This window comes from Schistocerca gregaria, chromosome 4 (assembly GCF_023897955.1).
Source record: "Schistocerca gregaria isolate iqSchGreg1 chromosome 4, iqSchGreg1.2, whole genome shotgun sequence".
NCBI classification, from domain to species: Eukaryota; Metazoa; Arthropoda; class Insecta; order Orthoptera; family Acrididae; genus Schistocerca; species Schistocerca gregaria.
The window spans coordinates 188,764,912-188,789,537 of NC_064923.1; the positions used below are offsets into that span (position 1 = coordinate 188,764,912).

The window sequence follows — 24,626 nt, forward strand, 5'->3', positions numbered from 1 at the left end:
CGTTGGTAGCGTTGTTCTTTAGTCAGCTTACCGACACTGTTTTGACAAAGTGAACGGCACTTTCTCTACGGGGCTTTGTTCACGTGTTGATCGATCCTACTAGTAGCAGATCTATAGAAAGCCTTCCACAGTGATAGCCATTGGTGCCTAAGGAATGTGTTACAGTATTTTCACAATTCCGCACAGTGAAATATTTCTACTGCTACAGAACGCAAAGCAAGATAAATTCAAGGCAAGGAAATCAACACCAAAGAAATGAGTGTATCCATCGTCGCTCACATGTTTCTCAGAGAGTTAGATCGATTTGTAATAAAGAATGCTAGTGTGTTCAATACAGCGCTGTTGCAGTTGCTGGTTGACGTGCCCAGAGAGCGGACAGAACATGGGAGGGGGAGACTGCTGCGAGTTGTTATTCGCTCATTGCCTGATTGTTGATGAAAGCTAATGAGTGCGTGGTGTCCGGAATTTGAATACCGTAGGTTGCGTATATGGGCGTGTTGGTACGAGTAGTTTCCCATACTAGTGTGTTCCTGGGGAGAAGTGTTCGGGCTGCTGTGGCTTCGGTGTATTCCCTGTGCTGACTGGAGATTCGCTGTGGCGGCGGCGGTACCGGCTGTAGCGATTGCATAAATTTGCGGATCCTTGTACGTAACCGTTTGGTTCCGCATTTTTTACTGTGCGTCTTGTTTATTGTTGACTGAGTGTCGGCAAAATGCTTTTTGTCTCGTCCTATCGCCAGACGGCGTTTGAACGCTGCAGCTCTCTACAGTCACATCTATAATTTAGCGGCAGATGTGTGGATGGCCTCGGAGAGCCAATGACTTGGCAAGTAGAAACAGTTTATTTTTGCTGGACTATGGCCATTGCACAGTCTCGATTGGGTGGGGACGTGAATAATACTTCGCATCTTTCCATTATTATATACGAATCTTATAATGACACACACACTAATAATGCAACTTTTGTTTAACTGTTTTCCTACTCTACTTTATTCCGCCTGAGAGAGCAGGCTGATAAGAAGTGATGTCAGCCATGTTGTTTTTGTAGTATTAAAAGCAGAATGTTGCGGGGGGAGGGGGGGGAAAGCTCAATTCCTTTTGGTCCAGAGAGAAAAGAGGAGAGTGCTAAATGCTTATTTCCATAACTGTCCGCATTTTTCTGTAGTTTACGACCGATTTGCCATCATTACCGAACGCGGGGTGGTCCTCCCGGAGTTCCTTATTCCTCAACAGTGTGTCTTCCACCAGCAACCAAGACGGTCGCGTACAAAATCTACTCGTGAGCGCTCGGAGTGTTGCATATCATGCAGGCGGCTCACTGGTCGCGTTCGACACGTATTTATCCGAGTTGCTCGTGATCTAGGTTTGTGTTTCTTGCAGTGTAGTATTTGTTATATGTACCATATTTATGTGCGCCTTTGAAATCGATATAAGTCAAAATTTTTACGACACCATAAATTTAGTTTTTACTTCCCGAGACCGTATCGTGGTTCATTATTTAGTCCTATATTGGAGAATGCGTACACTACGACATAGCGAAAGTTCATTTTGTTTATCTAGCTGTGTTGTTTAAATATTAAACAAAGTTTTAACAACAACATATTTGTTGTTAAATGTTACTAATTTGTTTATAAATCGGCTTGTAGTATTTATTTAACATTAATAGCCTTCACATGAGTATTAGGTTTTGAATAATTCATTGCAGTAATTTGCGGTAAGAAGACTTACATTCCTCTACATCTACATTTAGGCTATTGAGAAATGGGGCAAAAAGGCTAAATCGAGGGGAAGGTTAAGAAAAACGGCAAAAATTTGGAAAAATACGGAAATAATAATTTTGTTCCTAACGAATACGCTCATCCTTTTCCCCAGACTTCAAGTGATGTGAATTAACGTTATTACATTCAAATTAAATTTTTATAAACAAGTAGCCACACCCTGATCGTCTACTTACGTTCCACAGCTCAAGAACAAAGTTACCCAATCTAGTGCACTAATTATAAAATGCAGGAGGGGAAGGGAGGATGGGATGCTTGAATCTTATTGATCTGCGTGGGGGGCTGCATGGGTAGAAGGGGATTGGGGTACTCCCAGGAGAAGTCCTTATGAGTGTGCTATACCAGATATAACCAGTTCTGAGCTCTTACCAGCAGTACCCTAAGTGCTTGGAGAGGGGGGGGATAGGTGACCAAGAAAATAAATTGTTCAACTGCCTTAGCTGTGATACGATACTGGAAGTTCTTATCAGTGGATTCAACCAGATACAACTGGTTCTTGGCTTGTACCGGCAATAACACAAATGTGTGGGCAGGCCTGGGGGGAAAGGGGGTGGTGTTTAAGGTACCACATACAAGTTCGTGGATAGGACAATGAATATAACTCGCACGGTTGCGTAACCTGAAGTCATCAATTAGGTTATAACCGGTTCTTGACGCATACCAGCTGTGCTATCCTACTAATTACCAGTTTCAGCTTTGTTATCATCTGAAGTGTGGGGTAAATATCCCATTGTCCTTGTGCTCGTACTCTACCCTATTCACCTGAACTGTTCCTTGAGAAGATCATCGATAGCCTTTTTACTCCAGAATTATGAGAACGGTTCGAGGAACACTTCCTAGGTATGATGGTGCTTCCGTAGTCCCCAGACCAAATGGCCTCAGTCCTGCTGAACGAATCTGGGACGCTGAGCGAGCGAGATATGCGTGGCTTCAACCCGGTTGCGACCAATGTGCATTAGTTGTGAGCGGCGTTTGAATGATTCCATAAGGATGACTCTACAATGGTACCGCCACGACGTGTCCCCGCCATTATGACGAAATGGGCTGCTACCAACTGTCCATCAAGGAAAAGTAGAGTTTAATGCCCTGTAGACAGCAATGTTCTTAGCGATGTGGCTCAAAGATAAGATAAAGATGAGGAAGAAAATTGGGCGTATCGTTCTGATAGGGCCCATCGCGGCATCCACCTTCATCGGTTTAAAGAAAAACGTAAATCTGTATGGTCGGACATGACTTAGATCCCCTTCCCATTCCTGAGTAAGAGTAAAGCGCCACCTCATGCGGTGCGTGCTACTCGGTATGTGTGCGTCAGTAAATTTCGCTGAATGTAAGGTTGTTCCAGAACCAAATTCGGTACGATCTTTGTTGTCAGTACCAATACCTAATATTTTATAGATACCTCTGTAATACTGCAACAAAAGCAGCAGCAGCAGCAGCAGCGATAGTAGCACGAAGTATTGATCGCTGTATGTTCTCTGATTCTGCCAGCATCACCTTATTCTGTCAGCATCACCTATTCAATTCGACAACATTCAAGTAGCCTTTTTTTAATTTTATTGATGTTGAACCTGTAACCTCTTTACGGGATATATCCATTCTGTTCTACATCTACATGGTTACTCTGCAATTCTCACTTACTTGCCTGGCAGAGGGTTCATTCAACTATTTTCATACCACATCCTACCATTCCACTTTCGAATGGCGTATGGGAAAAAGGAACACCTAAATCTTTTCTTTCGAGCTCTGATTTCTCTTATTTTATTATGGTGATCATTTCTCCCTACGTAGGTGGGTGTCAACAAAATATTTTCGGATTCGGAAGAGAAAGTTGGTGATGCCTTTGTTTCAGTGACTGCCACCCCAACTCGCGTATCATATCAGTGACACTCTCATACCTATTGCGGATAACACGAAACGAGCTGCCTTCTTCCGATGTCCTCCGTCAGTCCTACCTCGTAGGGATCCCACACCGCGCAGCATTATTCCAGCAGAGGACAGACAAGTGTACTGTAGGCTGTCTCCTTGGAGGGTTTATCGCATCTTCTAAGTGTTCTGCCAACAAAGCGCAGTCTTTCTTTCGCCTTCCCCACAATACTGTCTGTGTGGTATTTCCAATTTAAGTTGCTCGTAATTGTAATTCGTAGGTATTTAGTCAAATAGACAGCCCGCAGATTTGTGCGATTTATCGTATACCCAAAATTTGTCGGATTTCGTTTGGTATCCATATGGATGACCTCGCACTTTTCTTTGTTTAGTGCTAATTACCACTTTTCGCGCCACACAGAAGTTCTCTTTAGATCATTTTGTAATTGGAATTATCGTCTAAGGATTTTACAAGACTGTAAATTACAGCGTCATCTGCAAACAATCTAAGGCGTCTGCTCAGATTGTCACTTACATCATTTATGTAAATCAGGAACAGCAGAGGACCCAAGACACTAGCTTGCGGATCGCCAGATATCAGTTCTAGTCGATGGTTTACTATCGCTACGAACTGTGACCTCTCTGAGAGGAAATCACGAATGCAGTCACACAACTGAGACGATACTCGATATGCACAAAATTTGATTAATAGTCGCTTGTGAGAAACGGTATCAAAAGGCTTCTGGAAATCCACTGCTCTTCTAAGCCCTTAGCTGTTCATTACAAAATTAAAATGTCATCTTTGGTCACAAAGTTTCCTTCACTGGTCACTCAGTGAACTGTTTCAGTAACAGCTAGGTTAGGATGTAACACTCTCATTCCCTTGTCCACTTCGGCTTCCCTTTCATGCCTTTGGACTCTTGTAGCTGCAGTCTGGTTTCCGAACCCCAAGTGAGAGAAAACATTTCCTCCCTGTATATTACTCGTGTTATCTTCAGAATTTCAATGAATGCGTTCAAGTGTTCTGAAAATCAACATATGCAGTAAACATAAGTTTGCCTTTATTCTGTGTCTATTTTAAGATAAATCGTAAAATCAGTATTGTATTACGTGTTCCTGGAACCCAAATTTATGTTACCCGAGGATTTTCAATTTTTCTGCAAATAATTTGCGTCAGTATTCTGCAACCATGAGTAATTAAACTGTCAACATCAGTCTCTTTTGAAATTGGAATTATTACATTCTTCTTGGAGTATGAGGGTATTTCACCTATTTGATATATCTTACATACAAGGTGGAAAAGTAATGTCATGATTGACTCTCCGTAGTATAATTATTCTGATGGAATGAAATAGACTCCAGCAGACTTCTTTCACGTAGACCTAGTGGGGAAATAAATACACTTTAAATAAATGCCTGTTTGGTGTCTGTAGACCGAAAATAGTGTGTGTGTGTGTGTGTGTGTGTGTGTGTGTGTGTGTGTGTGTGTGTGTGTGTGTGTCAGCGTTTATTCGCATCTACATTGATACTCTGCAAATCACATGTGAGCGCCTGTCAGAAGGTTCATCGAACCACCTCCTTTGCAATAATTATGTTACTCCATTCTCGAACAGCGCGCGGAAAAAACTAACACCTACGTCTTGCCGTGCAAGCTCTGATTTCCATTATTTTATTTTGATGATCGTTTTTCCTTGTGTAGGTTGCTGTCAACAAAACATTTTCGCATTCAGAGGAGGAAGTTACTGTTTGAAATTAAAAAAAAAAAAAATTGTTCAAATGGCTCTGAGCACTATGGGACTTAACATCTTTGGTCATCAGTCCCCTAGAACTTAGAACTACTTAAACCTAACTAACCTAAGGACATCACACAACACCCAGTCATCGCGAGGCACAGAAAATCCTTGACCCCGCCGGGAATCGAACCCGGAAACCAGGGCGCGGGAAGCGAGAACACTACCGCACGACCACGAGCTGCGGACTTTGAAATTTCGTGAGAAGATTTAGCCGCAACGAAAGGCTTTTGGTTTAGTGGTGTGCACCACAAATCCTGTATGTCAGTGACACACTCCTCCCTATTTCTCAGTCGGTTTGCAATTCGTTTTGATCTTCTGGTGACCTTACTAGACTATAAAATACAGCGTCATCTGCAAACAACCTAAGACGACCAGAGTGTCTCCTAAATCTTTTATGTTGACGAGGAACACCAAAGGGCATATAACACTACCTTGGGGAACGCCAGACATCACTCCGGTTTTACTCGATGACTTTCCGTCATGTACTACGATCTGTGGTCTCTCTGACAGGAAATCACGAATCTACTCACATAACTTAACGATATTCCATAAACATGTTATTTCACTACAAGCGGATTGTGTGGTACAGTGTCAAAAGCCTTCCGGAAACCCAGAAATACGCGATCAATTTGAAATTGCTTGTCAGTAGCACTCAGCAATTCATGCAAGTGAAGAGCTAGTTGTGTTTAACAAGAACAGTGTTTTCTTAATATATGTTGACTGTTTGTCAATAGACCGGTTTTTTTTCGCGAGGTAATTCATAATGTTCGAACACAATGTATGTTCCAAAATCCTGCTGCATATCGACGTTAATGGTATGGGCCTCTAATTAAGTCGATTACTCCAACTTCCTTTCTTGAATATTGGTGTGACCTGTGCAACTTAATTTTCCATTCGTGTCTTTGAACGAGCGATTGTAAATGTTTTGCGCCCGCATCTCGTGGTCGTGCGGTAGCGTTCTCGCTTCCCACGCCCGGGTTCCCAGGGATTTTCTCTGCCTCGTGATGGCTGGGTGTTGTGTGATGTCCTTAGGTTAGTTAGGTTTAAGTAGTTCTAAGTTCTAGGGGACTGATGACCATAGATGTTAAGTCCCATAGTGCTCAGAGCCATTTGAACCATTTTTGTAAATGTTTGCAGACTAAATCTGGCAGAAGCTGGAACGTTATTTCGTTCTGCAAGATAGTCGGCAACGCAGAACAATTTAATGGAAATGATTTCGGTAGAGGAAGCGTAAGCACATACGTGCAGACATGTTCTTGCAGACTCCGTTATAACACATAATTGACACCATATTTTAAAAACCATAATCATTTTGCTATAACAAATAAACAAACACCTTGTGGATCACAACTTTTTATTTATGATGATTTGCAACGCATAATGAAACCGGTTGTCGGCAAATAAAAAGTGATCAAGATGGTGTCTGTGGTTATAGTTCCCAAGTTACCTTCGATGCAGTAAGAATTACCCCCTTGTTCACATCTATCAGTACCTACAGGACATAATTCGTTAAGATCTGAACAGCTGTAAATTAATTTTACTGTTGAATTTTGAAGGTGCAGTGAGAGTCAAGACAGTCGCAAAAGGCGTGCTTTGCAGCAGGAAAGCGGCAGGGAGCCTCGTCACGAAAATAGTCTTCTTGCGTCACAACGTCTGCAACAGTGTCTCGTGTCGGCATCACATTTTACGAGGCCAACAACAGGCGTGTTTGTTAGCTCCTGCTACCAGCGACCTCTTTGTCCCGAAGTTAGATGCGCTTGTGGACGAGGAAAATACTGCTTGAGTAGGCGGCCAGGTATCGGCAGTGAATTCAGAACGACATAAAAACATACAGCGAAACATTGGCGAGTAGAGGCACGGAAATGCCACTACTAGATTACGTGCATCTTCGATAAAAAAATTTGAAACTGAGATGTCGATGAGTGATTATGAAGATTCAGCCTAGTACGCAGCTGGTCGTAAATTCAGACCCTTTTGATTGGAGCAATACGTTGAATCGATCTGACTTACTGGGGAAAAAAGTTTTCATGTTTCTTACTGACGTATTTCGTAATCGTTAACTACTGTCTTGTCGCTCTAACTTTTTTGCCATTCTCCGTCTTACTAATTCTAAAGGGCGCTCAAATCATGCGGCGGAGAAAAGGAGATCGTGCAGTAGCCGGGAACAGTTCGTTACACTATCTGTGAGGATCATTCGCTTAACAACCCCAGACCCCCTTTTATTTTGCGTAGAGGAAACGTGGCCCCACAACTGTAACCAGGAAAGAGAGGGGGGGGGGGGGGGGGGGGAAGAGAGAGAGAGAGAGAGAGAGAGAGAGAGAGAGAGAGAGAGAGAGAGAGGCTAACCTACTACTTCCGTAGCGGAGTAAACAAATAAACGCCTGAGAATGAACTCCCAATTAGCGATTATGGTTCCGCATCAGCTGTAGAATGGTTCAAATCGCTCTGAGCACTGTGGGACTTAACTTCTGAGGTCATCGGTACCCTAGAACTTAGAACTACTTAAACCTAAATAACCTAAGGATGTCACACCCATCCATGCCCGAGGCAGGATCGAACCTTCGACCGTAGCGGTCGCGCGGTTCCAGACTGTAGTTCCTAGAACCGCTCGGCTACTCCGGCCGGCTAGCGACTTTCACTTCGGAAGTTTGTAGTCTCGTGATGAAGATGATACCGAGTAATTTGTTTTCTCCGAAGGATGAGTATCTTCCCGTTACGGTATGCAACTGCGTTTGACTTCACAGGGACGTTGTACAAACGACTTACAAGGCCAGTTCCTAAAAAAGCCATATACAAATGCCATACTGCATTTAATCATCTGTACCAAGCAGAAATCCTTTCTGACGGATTTATTTACGTAGATTAAGATGCGTCTTTAGTGTTCTTTACCCGAAGTGAGTGTGAGTGCTAGTCAGTGCGGAAGAAACAGCTGCTCTCATTTCTTGAGTGTATTTTCGCTCTCAGATTCGAACTACGTTTCTTGTGTTAACAGGAGCGGCGGTGGCGGTTCTCTGGATGGGGCGAGGATAGCTGGAGGCAAGCTTCCACAACGCCGCCCGCTGTCCCACCAAGGTAGGTGTGTGCGCGCGCCGCAGCTCTGCCAGTAGCAGCGAGTGCTAAGAGACTGAGCTTTGCAGCTCTTACTTAACATAAGAATGTGGTTCGTCAGCGGATTGTTGTTGTTGTCTTCAGTCCAGAGACTAGTTTGATGCAGCTTTCCATGTTACTCCATCGCCTCCAAGTAACTACTGAAATCTACATCCTTCTTAATCTGCTTGGTATATTCATGTCTTGGTCTCTCTCTACAATTTTTATCCTCCACGCTTCCGTCCAATACCAGATTGGTGATCCCTTCATGCCTCAGAACCTGTCTTACCAACCGATCCCTCCTCCTAGTCAAGTTATGCCACAAACGTCTCTTCTCCCCAATCCTATTCAATACCTCCTCATTAATTATGTGATCTACCAATCTAAACTTCATCATTCTTCTGTAGCACCACATTTCGAAATCTTCTATTCTCTTCTTGTCCAAACTATCTATCGTCCATGTTTCACTTCCATACACGGCTACACTCCATACAAATACTTTCAGAAACGACTTCCTGACACTTAAATCTATACTCCATGTTAACAAATTTCTCTTCTTCAGAAACGCTTTCCTTGCCACTGCCACTGCCTTGCCACTCCTCTACTTCGACCATCATCAGTTATTTTGCTCCCCAAATAGCAAAACTCATCTACTGCTTGAACTGTCTAAAGTCCTAATCCAACCCTGAGCACCACCTGATTTAATTTGACTACATTCCATTATCCTGATTTTGCATTTGTTGTTCATCTTATATCCTCCTTTCAAGACATTATCCAATCTGTTGAACTGCTCGTCCAGATCCTTTGCTGTCTCTGTCAGAATTATCATGTCATCGGCAAATTGCTAGTATCACGCGAATTGAGTAACAGTATAAGGATACTTAACTGCGGATCTTGTGTATGCAGAACAGAGAAACATTTTCAGCCCGTGTTCATGGGTACTGTGTTCACGTTTTTCGATCAAGCACGTTATGCAGTTGCTCCGCCCGTAATCTGTACCTCTGATCACTAACGAAGGTAGCGACATAGTAGAGCCAGTTCCTTGTGGCTTTAAGAACTTCTTGTGTCCTCGAGGAACCGCAAGCTATTGGATTGTAAATGATATTTTTCCTAAGAAATTGGATCATCAGCGTATGATTCACAGTGTGTGCGTGCACACGTGCAGCTGTCAGAACTTCTTCCACGATCCTCGCTACAGTCCACGCAAAACCTTACAGTTAACTAGACCAGTGTCACTTAATTTAGTTAGTATCTGACGTTTAAGCTCCAATGTTACGCCGAGGTGGCTACAAGTACTGTTGGCAGGCAGCAGCCACAGCGCCCCGTTCTCCGCAGTGATGGAAAATTGCTCTAAATATTCTTCCCCCCCCCCCCCCCTCTCTCTCTCTCTCTCTCTCTCTCTCTCTCTCTCTCTCTCTCTCTCTCTCTCTCTCTCTCTCTCTCTCTCTCTCTTCTCTTTTACAGAAATGACTTGAAAAGTCTGATAGTCACGTACAGTGTACAACTCCATAGCGCCTCTAACCACGTTCAACATACGTTCCTTAATTGTAAAGATGCGATTATGCTTTTCCTTGAAATGAGCAATATTTCCGCGGAATAGTGCCCTATTGGGAATGAGCGGGCACAAATGAATATACGGGTTGGAAGGCTTTGTAGCACACATTACATTCACCGTACAATTGAAATAATACACCAAATGGAAGAAAAACACAGAGTTTTTCTTACAATTATCCAATATGAACACCGATCACTTCCCGCCAGAGGTTCGTCCTTCCTTCTGGCATAGGTGTGTGTGTGTGTGTGTGTGTGTGTGTGTGTGTGTGTGTGTGTGTGTGTGTTTTGTTCTTAGCATAAGTTCGTTTAAGTTGTTTGTAAGTCAAGGGACTGATGACCTAAGCAGTTTGATCCCTTGGGAATTCACACATATTTGATCATCGATCACACATCTAGCAGATAAGAGAGTTGTTCAGAAACCTTGGTCAAGATGAGTTGTTCAGCTGCTTCCCATTGAAGCAAGGGCCATAGCTGTAGCACATCAAGATAAGAAACATCAGTTTCAGTTGATTCGCCGAAAAAGAAAGTTCCTTAAACTTTCCGCGGAGATATTTATTGGGGCTAAGAGTGAAAGAATCGCACTCATTCAACGCGTTTTTCAATCACTTTATCATTCCATACTCTTCCCATTGCGCTGAGGTATACACACAAAACTATCAAGAGTTGCTCTTTCATTTGGTATATCATTTAAAATTGTAATTCGAACTTCATAATTGCTACAACGCCTTAAAACGGGGATGTTAATTTTGAAACGGTCTGCACTTTAACCACAGCGCTACGCGAACGGTTAACTGGCTTATTTGTTTGAGAAGTGCTTCCGTCCTTGGCCCTAAAGCCAATGATCATGCACCGCTGGACGTGAGATAAATCACTCCGTTCACGCAGTACGACGACGACTGCACTGTTTACCACGTACCCCGACTCCTACATCCCTCCGACACACTTTCTAAACTGCCCACTGCTAGTACTGCAGCCTGCCGTCCGAGAGTGGTTAGTACACGTTGATGTCGAACGTTGGCTACAATAATGTGACGATCGTGTATTTCATAGTTGAAGACTCGTACTTGCTGGTGTGATACGCATCGTAAAAACAAGGAAAGCAGTCATTTTCTCGGCATGTTGCACGCGTGAGGAACGCCGCATTTTTACAGTTCCGTGGTTGAAATTGAAGTTTCTCTAGAAAGACAGACTTGGTTTTCATTCATAAAATATTCCCTTGCTTTGCACAGTCGGGCAGTAAACCACGCGTAATGCATAATTTTGGGAAATATTGGTCAGCATAGCTGGTGATGTACCATGGAATGTTATTTTGATGCAGTCTTCTGAGGATGTGACTTCTGTTCCTCTCTCGATGAGATGCGAGCGTTTTCAAGCTTTTTGATCAAATTCTTTACCAGACTGTAAAAATGGACGTCGCGGTGCATTTGGGCGAATCACTTAGACACTGCACGATGGCAGCTTTGGGTCATCATCTTGAAAAATCTCGTTCTATAATTGTGGATTCGTTTGTCGTCCTCTCGAGTCAGTTAACTGAATAAATTTGTAATGTGGCGTGTAGGGCTTCATGACATGAGTGAAATTTTTTTTGTAAAAGACTGTTTGTAAGTCTCCCAGATTTTGATGAAGTAATGGCGATATTCCTATATTCTGCCGCGTACTCATTGGCGCCCAAACAAGCAATGTCTCTCTCGTAGGCGTACGTAGACAGTCGGCAGCAATTTTCCAGGAACCGTTGTCTCATGTTGCACTATGTTCGAGTGGGTTACTTACTTCAAATCCTGTCGTTTCGCTAGAACTGAATTTGCTCCTCGATGGTTAAGGGTTCGGTTACAAGTCGATAGGTTCTGAAAGCATGGAAAAATAACTTCCAAAACTAAATATTCTATTTTACGAAACTGTATAGAGGGCATTGCGATTAAGGTCGATGAATGACATTTCTCGAATTCACTGTTCGATCGGAGACTTTTAATTACAGTAACCTCTTGGAAGCTACAATTTGCATGAAAATCCTATGAGACGACGCGGCCATGCGGATGCACAGTTAATAACTTGAGCACACTTTTATTTTTCATCTACCGTACGCGTTTCAACTTTCCGTCATTTTCAAAGGCTACAAAAATACAACATAGAAGTGGTATCAGACAATATGAAAACATTATACATTTCACCATTGATAAGAAACGTTTGGCGTCATTGGCCGGGAGGCCCCTTACGGGGCAGGTCCGAGGTCCGGCCGCCTTGGTGCAGGTCTTACTACATTCGACGCCACACTGAGCGACATGCGCGCCGGATGAGAATGAAATGATGATGAAGACAACACAACACCAAGTCCCTGAGCGCAGGAAATCCCCTACCCAGCCGGGAATCGAACCCGGGCTTCTTAGGACGGCAGTCCGTCACGCTGACCTCTTTTGCATTTTGATCGTTGTTTGGTCGTTGCGGCCGTCTCCTGACATCCAATCAAGTTCGTTGTTCATCGTTTCACACATTTTTTTTTTTTTTTTTTTATTATTACAGAGGCCAACCAGCTCTCTGACCAAACACGCTGAGCTACCGTGCCGGCTAACCATTCAGCTATCGGGGCGGACACCATTGATAAGAGACACGTTACAACAACCAGAATGTGACTTCCTATCTTAACATTGCTATATCAGTCATATAAAAACATTGGAGAGACATTGTATCACGTCAACATTCTCGAGCACGAGACGAGTGCAAACTGCTACCAAGTGAAAATTTTTGGAGACGAAGTGGACTAGACCGCCAAGCGGTGCTGGGTGCACGGTACAAAAAACATACTGCAGCGTGTACCACATATCCAGCGCCGCCTGGCAGTCTAGCCCACTTGGTTTGGTCAAGACAGAAGTAAAGTTTTGAAAAACTTCTGGGAATGTTATAGGCGATCCCAGATTTTCCTCTGCATTTCCTTTTCGTGCATTTTATAAAAATATTAATAAATAAAATAAATTGAGCACTGTTTTGATTTACTTGCAGTGTAAGTAATGTAAAAAATGAAAATAAAAAGGAGAGTTCCCCGTATGGACTAGACCCCCACAACCCTCGGATTACCGTTCTGTTCTCTTTCCCCTGCGCCAGCCACTGCATGGAAACTACGCTAACAGAAAAGGCTCATGTATCGATGGACACGCGCCGAAAAAGCTATTATTTGTAAACTCTTGCCCTTGTAGAGTTCCCAATTCAGTCATTTCATTTTTGTCCAAGCACTAAATATACCATAAATTTGGACTAAATCGTAGTTCACGAATAGGGGCGTTCCCCTTTTTCGTCCTGCCAGAAAGAATGCATTGACAGCAGAGTCCAGGTTCGAGTCTCAGCGTAACAGACATTTTTAACCATTTAGGACCTTCCAAGTTAGACATGCACTAATCTATCCCGACACAGGATGTGAAGTGCTTTTGGCTCTCGACTAACGGAAGCGCGGAATGGACAACGAATAGAGTCTTGTTGGCACCAGCTTCATTTACATTGCTCTGGCGTAGTGAAATATTTCATGCGCCAGAAGCGGGCATCGAGTAAGTGTCCGTAGCAATGAATCTAATTTCAGACATAATCCATGCCTCTTGGAAACAAAAGTCTATTCACACTGGCGTGATTCATTCGCTGTTTGCACGCTTCCAAAACGGTCCCGCTCTGCGCACGCAGCGACCGCAAATAGCATGCGGATGTCGCTCTGGGCGGGCGAAACTCCCGTCCAGCCCTTAATGTATCAAAATAACTGCGACGGGAAGACCTACGGCGTGCGCTGTTGTTCCACACCACTCATAAATCCCGCTCGCTCTCGCTGCTGGACTCTGTTGGTGCTTCATCTCTCCTGCACAGGTTTGCAGCATGTTAAGAAACACGGAAAAAAGGCAACAATAGGCTAAAAAACAAAAGTTCGAACTGTGTCATGTTTGATCTAACGAAAATTTGATTGATCAAGGTAGAATCGGCAAGACCTCCAAATGAGAGTATTAAGTTAAGAAGTCGTACGCTAGCTTCAATAACATTCGTATTTTGTTTCAAAAGGAAGCAGAAAGGAACAATTTGAACACAGCAGGACATTGATAATTTTACATACTTAATTACTTCAGTTTACTTTAACATCCAAACGATAGGACCTACAAATTTCCGCAAATTCATACAGCTGTATTCTTTCTCCCGTGCTGAAAATAACTTACCATCAGCGCTCACATGTTCTCCATTATCTCTTTAACAAATAACGGCGAGCCCTTCATTGCTCGGACTAACAGCAAGTGACTTAATCATTTTTAAAGCATATAACCTCTAGCAAGTAAGCTTTGTTTTCAAGCCATTGGAAAAAGCGTTTTTCAAGAGCCGCGAACTCACCTCGCTGAGTCTTCTTCGTCCCTACTGACGATAGTTTTCAACAGTCTTCTCTTTCTTCAACAGGATTGTCGTCCACATGGCTAATAGAATCCGGAAACTTCTTGCTATATTCTCTATTTTTTTTTTTTTTTTTTTTTTTTTTTTTTTTTGCATCGCCGTATTCCACGCCCTCAGTGACCAACTTTCTACGAAAGTACCACTTGTACTACTTAGATACAATGTCTTCAACAGATTTTTTTACTGTCGTAATTCACGCCCTGTTGACGAAAGAAAGGACTGTCGCGACGAGTTGAATGTCAAAATCACTGACGACAGTTATAATTACCGAATGGCACAGAGCCTCTCATTTGAAATAACTACATTACTGCCCATTAAAACTGCTACACCACGAAGATGTCGTACTACAGTCGCGAAATTTAACCGACAGGAAGAAGATGCTGTCATATGCAAATGATTAGCTTTTCAGAGCACTCGCACAAGGTTGGCGCCGGTGGCGACACCTGCAACGTGCTGACACGAGGAAAGTTTCTCACAGATTTCTCATGCACAAACAGCAGTTGACCGGCGTTGCCGGGTGAAACGTTGTTGTGATGCCTCGTGTAAACAGGAGATATGGGTAACACCACGTTTCCGACTTTGATAAAGGTCGGATTGTAGCCTATCGCAATTACGGTTTATCGTATTGCGACATTGCTCCTCACGTTGCTCGAGATCCAATGACTGTCAGCAGAATATGGAATCGGCGGGTTCACGAGCGTAATACGGAACGCCGTGCTGGATCCAAACAGACTCGTATCGCTGGCAGTTACAGCATCGACTGTCAGCTCGGAGACCATGGCTGCGGTGTACTCAACGAGGAACCTGGGTACACGAATGGCAAAACGTCATTTTTTCGGATGAATCCAGCTTCTGTTAACAGCATCATGATGGACCGTGTTTGGCGACATCGTGGTGAACGCACATTGGAAGTGTGTGTTCGTCATCGCCATACTGGCGTATCACCCGGCGTGATGGTATGGGGTACCATTGGTTACACGTCTCGGTCACCTCTTGTTCGCATTGACGGCACTTTGAACAGTGGACGTTACATTTCAGATGTGTTACGACCCGTGGCTCTACCCTTCATTCGATCCCTGCGAAACCCTTCATTTCAGCAGTATAATGCACGACCGCATGTTGCAGGTCCTGTACGGGCCTTGCTGGATACAGAAAATGTGCGACTGCTGCCCTGGCCAGCACATTCCCCGGAGCTCTCACCAACTAAAAACGTCTGGTCAATGGTGGCCGAGCAGCTGACTCGTTACAATACGCCAGTCACTACTCTTGATGAACTGTGGTATCGTGTTGAAGCTGCATGGGCAGCTGTACCTGTACACGTCATCTAAGCTCTGTTTGACTCAATGGCCAGGCGTATCAAGGCCGTTATCACGGCCAGAGGTGGTTATTCTTGGTGTTGAATTCTCAGGATCTATGCACCTAAATTGCGTGAAAATGTAATCACATGTCAGTTCTAGTATAATATATTTTTCCAATGAACACCCGTTTATCATCTGCATTTCTTCTTGGTGTAAAAATTTTAATGGCCAGTAGTGTATAAAAGTGTTTTTTTTTCCTCTCCAAGTAAGCTGCTACTACATCTCCGTAGTTAGCAATCACATACAACCACTCGCTCGACGAAATAGTCTTACCCATATATTTGAGTGTTGTACAGGCTACACCAGTAGTCAAGAAAGGATATAAGAATAATCCGTAGTATTACGTACCCGTATCACTGATGCCGATTTGCAGTAGGATTTTGTAACCTACTGTGTTCGAACATTGTGAGTTGCCTCAAAGTAAGTGATTTATTGACAGATTTGGAGCACGCATTCAGAAAATGTCGTTCTTGTTAAACACATACTACCTCTTCACCCACTTCAAGTAGTGAGTGCTACCGACAGGGGATGTCAAATTGATTCCACATCTTTAGATAATCAGAATGCTTTTTTGACATAATTTCCCACAACCGATTTGTAATCAGTTTGTGTGCCTGTGGGGTATCGTCTCAGTAGTGCGGCTATATTAGTGATTACCTATCATAAAGTTCGTAGTAATAGATGGAAAGTAGAGTAAACAGAAATGGTATCTGGCGTTCTCCTAGGAAGTGTTACATGCCTTCTGCTTTTCCTGATCCGTATAAACTGTTTAGGGGACAGACTGAGATGCGCTCCTAGATCCTAGACAACACTTGCAACGTCATCATGCAATCAAAACAAAATTGCAAAATGATTTAGTCAAAGCGAAAAGGGGCAGTTGTCTCTGAACAAGGAAACGTGTGAGGTCATCCTCATGAATACTAAAAGAAATCCATTACATTTCGGCCATTCGATAAATCACACAAATATAAAGGCCGTAAATTTAGCTAAATATCTAGGGATTACAATTACAAGCAACTTAATCTGGAAAGAGCAAAAAAAAAAGAAAGTTGTGCGGAAGACCAACCGAGTACTGAGTTTTATTGGCAGGACACTTTGAAGATGCAACAGGTCTACTAAAGAGACTTCCTACGCTACGCTTGTAAGTCTTCCCCAAGAATACTGCTGTGTAGTGTGGTATAATTACCACATTGGAATGACGGAGGACATCGAAAAAATTCAGAGGAGGGCAGCTTCTTGTGTATTATCGCGAAATAGGGAAGAGTGTGTCACGTATATGACACGCGAGTTGGGGTGGCAGTCGTTAAAACATATAAGTTTTTCGTCTCTGTATCGTTTGCTGCATGGTCAGCGCCGCGGATTTGCTAAGAGAAAGGGCCCAGGTTCAGTTCCCGGCCGCATAGGAGATTTTCTCCGCTCGGGGCCTAGTCTTGCCCTTGCTTTTATTACTTAGGTGGCTGAATGGCCTTTCCGTAGAGTCAATAAACTGAATAAAAAAAGTTTTCTTTGCAGTGAAATCTTTCAACGAAAATTCAATCGCCAGCTTTCTGCTCAGAATGTGAAAATACTTTAAAGACGCCCAACTAAGTAGGTAGGAATGATCATCGTAATAAAATAAGAGAAATCAGAGTTCGCACTGACAGATCATGTGTCAGTTTATATTGCGCGCCGTTCGAGAGTGGAACGGTGGAGAAAGAGTATGAAAGTGGTTTGATGGGCCCTCAGCCAAGCACTCATGTGTGAACTGCAGAGCAGTCATGTAGATGTAGGTAAGAGTCTTTGCGGGGCGGTTTGTCATATAATAGCTTCGAATTATCGAGATTTCTTCAAGGGACTTAACAGCTAGTTCGATTTATAAAGGAATTAGGGTTTTTCGAGTATCGAATTATCAAGAGTCGTCTGTACTAAATACTCGTAGCGAACAGTAATTCATTTATGCAATTGCAGGCAAGACGTACTCACGGATGGACTCCACTGTTACGTTTTTGGTGTTCAGGAATTAAGGTCCTTCAGAACTGGTAAAAGCATTAATTTTGCCAATGAATGTCACAGTTGAAGTCCTTTGCCAGACTGCCATTGCAGAATGGCGCGTTAATTCAAATTGAATCTAATGTATGGAAATGGTATCTGTGCAAACCGTGCCTATCCGTTGAACATTTAATGTCATGAATATGTGATGATTGTCCCAGATTGGGACTCTGATGTGGATTCCCTGCATTTTCTCGAGCATTCGCTCTACTCACTATTCCCGCTGAACACCCCTCCTGGCCTGATCCAAGCTTTCATTCTACCGGTAAGTGATTTATGCCTACGATTTGCGAGAATTAAGTTTAGCGTTGTTGGGGGACACAGGACCGTTGCTTCCCATAAAGGAGAATAAATATGTGAAATCAATTAATATAAAACCATAAATGGAAACGTCACTGACTCTGAAAATTTAAAGAAGCCTTGGAGACACATTGACAAGGGGTTCTACGGGCTGACTCTCTTAGACTTCCTTCGTATTAAAAGGATTAGGTCAGTACCTCTGCATCAGTTACCTAAAGCAGCGCAATGTAATCCTCAGAATGGAACAAAAAATATAAAGAATCGGCTTTCAGTATAGAAGTTTCTGAGCACTGTTCAATACAAAACGTTTTGATTTTGTTATTGTTGTCGGTGATAGTTGAGAAGGTAACACGAGATTTCAGAGTCTCTTGATTTTGAAATCGATGGTTCGATTCTGGTTAGTAGCAACTTTTTTCTTCTGTTTAACTTCTTTATTTATTAACAAACGGAAATGATAATCAAAAAATATTGAATCGTAATTATTACTAAAAGTAACATCTTTCGTATTACTAGAAAAAGTCTTAATATTCACTAGAGATTAAAATTAGGTACAAAAGTGTGAAACATCAAATAAAAATAAAATACTTTATTCTGCAGACAGAGCAATACTACTGACGTGCATAATTTTTTTCATAAACAGTAATGAACGCCACACGTCTGTGTCAAATTATTTTTTTTTTCAGACGTCAAGTAATTAATCTTGGTGTTGTGTTCGCTTTTACCATACAAATGTACTACTTGGATCAGTATGTCACGATGTTAATACTGCGAAAATCTACTACTAACACAAGTTTCGTACAATTGACATTATTGTAGACCTCTACCAGTATATTGTTTATTATTATTATTATTATTATTATTTCAGGGAAGTTTTTAATTTTTGTATTAACACAGGGTTAACAGGTAACCGGCGATTTTCAGTAAGGCATCCTTCCTGGAAAGCATTTCATTTTTTTTTCCTTTCCTACATTTTTGTTATTTTCTGAATCCAGTTCGGACACTATTATACATAAAAATATCGAAAAAATCGTATATATGGAACAACAATTTACAACACAGGCAATTTTTTTTTTACACATTAACATTTATTTTCTAACTTTTAGCCTTACACATTGCAATTCGGACCCAAGCAGGTGACATTTATTTTAAAAACATGTTTATTACATTTTTCACACACTGTTTGTTGTATTATCATTGCTTTCTGGACACAGCTTACAGCTTTTGACATACGTTATTTCTTTTTGTGGCACTGTAAAAAATATTATACACCAACTTTATACATCACTTATTCAGCGTGTTGCATACCTGGTAACCCAAGGGTTATTCTCGATGAAACTGGAAACTGATATGCGGTCACGTTGTGCTGACGAGTTTTTAAGTGCCGCTCTATACTTCTTTTTTGAAAGGAAAGATGGTTCACTATTCAGTACTGGCTGAGAACTGTCGTCAGGACTCTTGCTTTCATATGCTTTACTTCTATGATAATCAAACATAGAAAGTGTTTCTTCGTCTTTTTAGGAATTTACTAATTTTTCTAACTCAACACTAGTGAATGATCTAATTGTTATGGTGTCACAGTTAAAACTGGGTAGAAACAGTAAACATTCAAATAACACAGGAGTCAGAAACAATTTCTTGGAATCAACAAGAAACAAGCACATTGTTGTGAATGTAGAGTCTTTGCCGACTATTCAGAGTAAGTTGGAACGACAAAAATCATTACTACCATAAAGTATAAGAGAGAACTAAAAACTATTTGACATCAGAGTAAATTTATTCGCGTCACGTCAATAATGACAGAACGTTTCATAAGTAGCTATTAAGGTTTATGGCCAAACTACGTAAAATATTTTTATAGCGTATTGCTTATGCATTTCCAGTAACAAAATTTCATAAAGTATTTAAATAATGAGAAATAAAATTTATTACCATTTAGTGTCATACAGACCCGAACAGAACAGCAAGATTGAATTTTAAAAAAAAATGTAACTTTTACTATAAAATTGTGATTCAATATTTATCATTTCCGTTCGATAATAAGTGTAGAATTCAAATAAAGTAAAAAAGAAACAGATGGTACTTAGGAGATCCAAACTAGCGAATTCACCATCCCCAGGCTTTGACGGTACGCATTAAGCTACTAGTGGTTATGTCAATAAATTGGAAATGTGCTAAACAGCACTCGTAAATCTGCTAATCTTCAAAGGATTTCTTAGTTTCTTTGAGATTTTCTAGTTTCTTTAATGCTGAAAATATAAGTAAGGTAAAAGAGAGCGAATCTGTAAAGGTACGGTTGTGAGGTAGACTAATGGGATAGTTAAGGCGACTGCTGGAGGAGAGAAGGAAATCGGGGTTCGATTCCTGGTCCGGCACAAATTTTCAACTGTCACGTCTTCAGATACTCTGAATTTGCAATGTAATGAAAGAACAGAGGAATTAGGAGCTGCATTGAAAAGACATCGGGCAATACAGATAACTTCATCATTACTGTTGCTTCTTTCTTTCATTTGTCTAATTTGTTAGCGTACGGGCAAAAACAAGTGGAAACGGGATAATGATTGCACCCTGTTAGAGAATAGCCTTGTTTCTGAGCATGTGCTCGGAACCGCGTCTGGGTACCGTGCTAAATCAGGTTTATGAGTCATCCTGAAACGCAAGACCAGCGGATGTGAATCCATCTCTGCTGTTTGTTAGCCGCCACGTCTCGGCTCATTAGGCCGGAGCCATTAGGCGATAGACGAGCCTTTCGCGTTAACAAGTTTCGCGAAATTAGCCTCCGACCCCACCCTGTGTTTAATGCTAATCGCGTTCGATTAGGTCACAGAGAAGCCGACCCCAGCCACGCCCTCCCTGCGACCTTGGCCGCAGTCGCAAATGCGCACACACGCTGCGTACGTCAGATGAGGTGACGAAAAACTGAGGCACACGCCAGAGCTGGTTACACTGCAGCCAGCACTCATGAGCTCTGAGTTTCGCGAGAGCTACGTTTATTCCTTCCAACGATACCAGTTCGATTTCTCCTGCATTCGTTACACTCTTACAGACTGAACCGACTTGTTACAACCCTAGCAGCGCGTGTGTACTGTGTATTGTCATGCCTCCTATGCGATATGGACTCCAAATAATGGAACAATACTTTAGAACTGGTCTCAATAGTACCTTAAATAGGGCTTCCTTTATGAATAGGTGGTATTTCCTCTGAACACTTGCAAGAAATCCAAGCATTCCATTCGTCATCCTTGACACTGATTTTACGTGGTCGTTCCAGCTCATACGTCGCCTTAGTATAAACCCTAAGTACCTACACGATATAATGTGTTAAATGGTTCATATAGCTTGGAGCACTATGAAACTTAACTTCTGCGGTCATCAGTCCTCTAGAACTTAAAACTACTTAAACCTAACTAACCTAAGGACATAATAATTTTTAACATTTTTATGCAGCGACAGCAATTGACATTGTTTATATAAGAATACACAGCCTACAGTTGCTGGTTAACTTTATCGTTTACCTAGGTTTCAGCGTTATTAATAACGTCTTCTTCAGAACATAAAATATTATTTAAATGTTTGCCTAAAACAAGTCAGTTCCTAAGTTAACTTTATAAAACTTCGATGCATAACCATCAAGTTTAGTCACTTCTATTAAACAAGCTGTAGCAAATTCACTTCAAGCCCGTTGTATGGGCCTCGTCGTGTGACTAGAGACTCAGTCTCTGCTTAAAGTGAATTTGCTACAACTTGTTCAATAGTAGTGACAAAACCTTATGGTTATGCATCGAAGTTTTATAGAGTTGATTTAGGACATGGCTTGTTTTAGGCAAACATTTAAATAATCTTTTACGTTCTGAAGAAGACGTTATTACTAACGTTGAAACCTAGGTAAACGATAAAGTTAACCTGCAACTGTAGGCTGTATATTCTTATCTAAGGACATCACACACATCCATGCCCGATGCAGGATTCCAACCTGCCGTAGCGATCGCGCGGTTCCAGACAGTAGCGCCTAGAACCGCTCGGTCACTCCGGCCGGCAATGTGTTAAAGGTGCTCACCACTACTGTTGTAATTGTAGACTGTCGGCTTCCTTCGTTACAGTTATCTCAGATTTATCTCCATTAATTTAGAGCTGCTATTCATTACACTAACTGGAAATTTTATCCAAATCTTCCTGCAGTCGCCTAGGATCATCCAACGTTGGTCACCCCTGTTTACAACTGCGTCATCACTGAACTATTGCTGCTGAACCTGTCAGACATGATTAGAGGCCGCATGACGGCAGTGGGGAGTCTGGTGCGTCGCAAGGTACACCCCGGGTGTAACATGCTTCACCCACTGTCCCTGCTGTCGAGACATCTTCGCGGGTACCGGGCGCGGTTGGGCCACCCTCTCCCCAAGGGGAGAGGCGGGTTCAGCGGCGTTCGCGTCGCACGAGGCGGAGGATAAATGTGGGGGCTGGCCGTGTGGCATCGCCCGCTCTGCCTGTGAGTAGACATGTGGCTGCTCGTTCAGCAAGGTCCGAGCACTCACACGGGGGGAGCGGTTTATTAGTTATTGGGAGCTCCAACGTTAGGCGAGTGATGGAGCCCCTTAGGGAAATAGCGGAAAGGTCGCGAAAGAAGGCCAGTGTTCACTCCGTCTGCTTGCCGGGGGTCTCATCCGAGATGTGGAGGAGGCCCTACAGGCGGCGATAGAAGGTCTTGGGTGCACCCGACTGCAAATTGTTGCTCATGTCGACACCAATGACTCCTGCCGTCAGGGTTCAGAGGTCATCCTCAGTTCGTACAGGCGGCTGACGCAATTGGTGAAGGCGGAAAGCCTCGCTCGCGGGGTGGAATCAGAGCTAACTATTTGTAGTATCGTTCCCAGAACCGATCGCGGTCCTCTGGTTTGGAGCCGAGTGGAAGGCTTAAACCAGAGGCTCAGACGATTCTGCTCAGAGCTGGGGTGCAAATTTCTCGACCTCCGCTATCGGGTGGAGAAATGTAGGGTCCCCCTGAATAGGTCAGGCGTGCACTACACGCCGGAAGCGGCTACAAGGGTAGCGGAGTACGTGTGGAGTGCACATGGGGTTTTTTTAGGTTAGAGAATTCCCTCCCTAGGCCCGACAAGACGCCTCCTGAGACGCGGCAAGGTAGGAGTAGGCAAAATGCAACAGGGAATAACAATATTAATGTGCTAATAGTAAACTGCAGGAGCGTCAATAGAAAGGTCCCAGAACTGCTCTCATTAATTAACGGTCACAACGCCCATATAGTACTAGGGACAGAAAGTTGGCTGAAACCAGATGTAAACAGTAATTAAATCCTAAACTCAGATTGGAATGTATACCGCAGAGACAGGTTGGACAGTGAAGGGGGAGGCGTGTTTATAGCGATAAGAAGTGCAATAGTATCGATGGAAATTCACGGAGATACGAATTGTGAAATGATTTGGATGAAGGTCACGGTTAAAGCAGGCTCAGACATAGCAATTGGATGTCTCTATAGGCCCCCGGGGCACAGCAGCTGTTGTGGCTGAGCACCTGAAGAATAATTTGGAAAATATTTCGAGTGGATTTCCCCACCATGTTATAGTTCTGGGTGAAGATTTTAATTTTCCGGATATAGACTAGGAGACTCAAACGTTCATAATGGGTGGCGGGGAAAAGGAATCCAGTGAATTTTTTTAAAGTGCTTTATCTGAAAACTACCTTGAGTAGTTAAACAGAGAACCGACTCGTGGCGATAACATATTAGACCTTCTGGTGACAAACAGACCCGAACTATTTTAAACAGTTAACGCAGAACAGGGAATCAGCGATCATAAAGCGGTTACTGCATCGATGATTTCAGCCGTAAATAGAAATATTAAAAAAGGTAGGAAGATTTTTCTGGTTAGCAAAAGTGACAAAAAGCGGATTTCAGAGTACTTGATGGCTCAACACAAAAGTTTTGTCTCAAGTACAGATGGTGTTGAGGATCAGTGGACCAAGTTAAAAACCATCGTACAATATGCGCTAGATGAGTATGTGCCAAGCAAGATCGTAAGAGATGGAAAACAGCCACCGTGGTACAACAACAGAGTTAGAAAAGTGCTGCGGAAGCAAAGGGAACTTCACAGCAAACATAAACATAGCCAAAGCCTTGCAGACAAACAAAAATTACGCGAAGCGAAATGTAGTGTGAGGAGGGCTATGCGAGAGACGTTCAATGAATTTGAAAGTAAAGTTCTGTCTACTGACTTGGCAGAAAATCCTAAGAAATTTTGGTCCTATGTCAAAGCGGTAGGTGGATCTAAACAAAATGTCCAGACACTCTGTGACCAAAATGGTACTGAAACAGAGGATGACAGACTAAAGGCCGAAATAGTAAATGTCTTCTTCCAAAGCTGTTTCACAGAGGAAGACTGCACTGTAGTTCCTTCTCTAGATTGTCGCACAGATGACAAAATGGTAAATATCGAAATAGACGACAGAGGG

General features: G+C 42.6%; 1 protein-coding gene across 3 annotated transcripts in view; it reads left to right on the forward strand.

Annotated features, from left to right (window-relative positions):
- The window catches only part of LOC126268230 (serine/threonine-protein kinase tricornered), a 555,239-nt gene that overhangs the window by 83,764 nt on the left and 446,849 nt on the right, over positions 1–24,626 (forward strand). For all 3 annotated transcript variants that reach the window (XM_049973874.1, XM_049973875.1, XM_049973876.1), the window contains one exon: positions 8,426–8,505. In XM_049973874.1, coding sequence (XP_049829831.1) covers positions 8,426–8,505 — 80 coding nt within the window. The remainder of the gene's footprint in view (positions 1–8,425; positions 8,506–24,626) is intronic.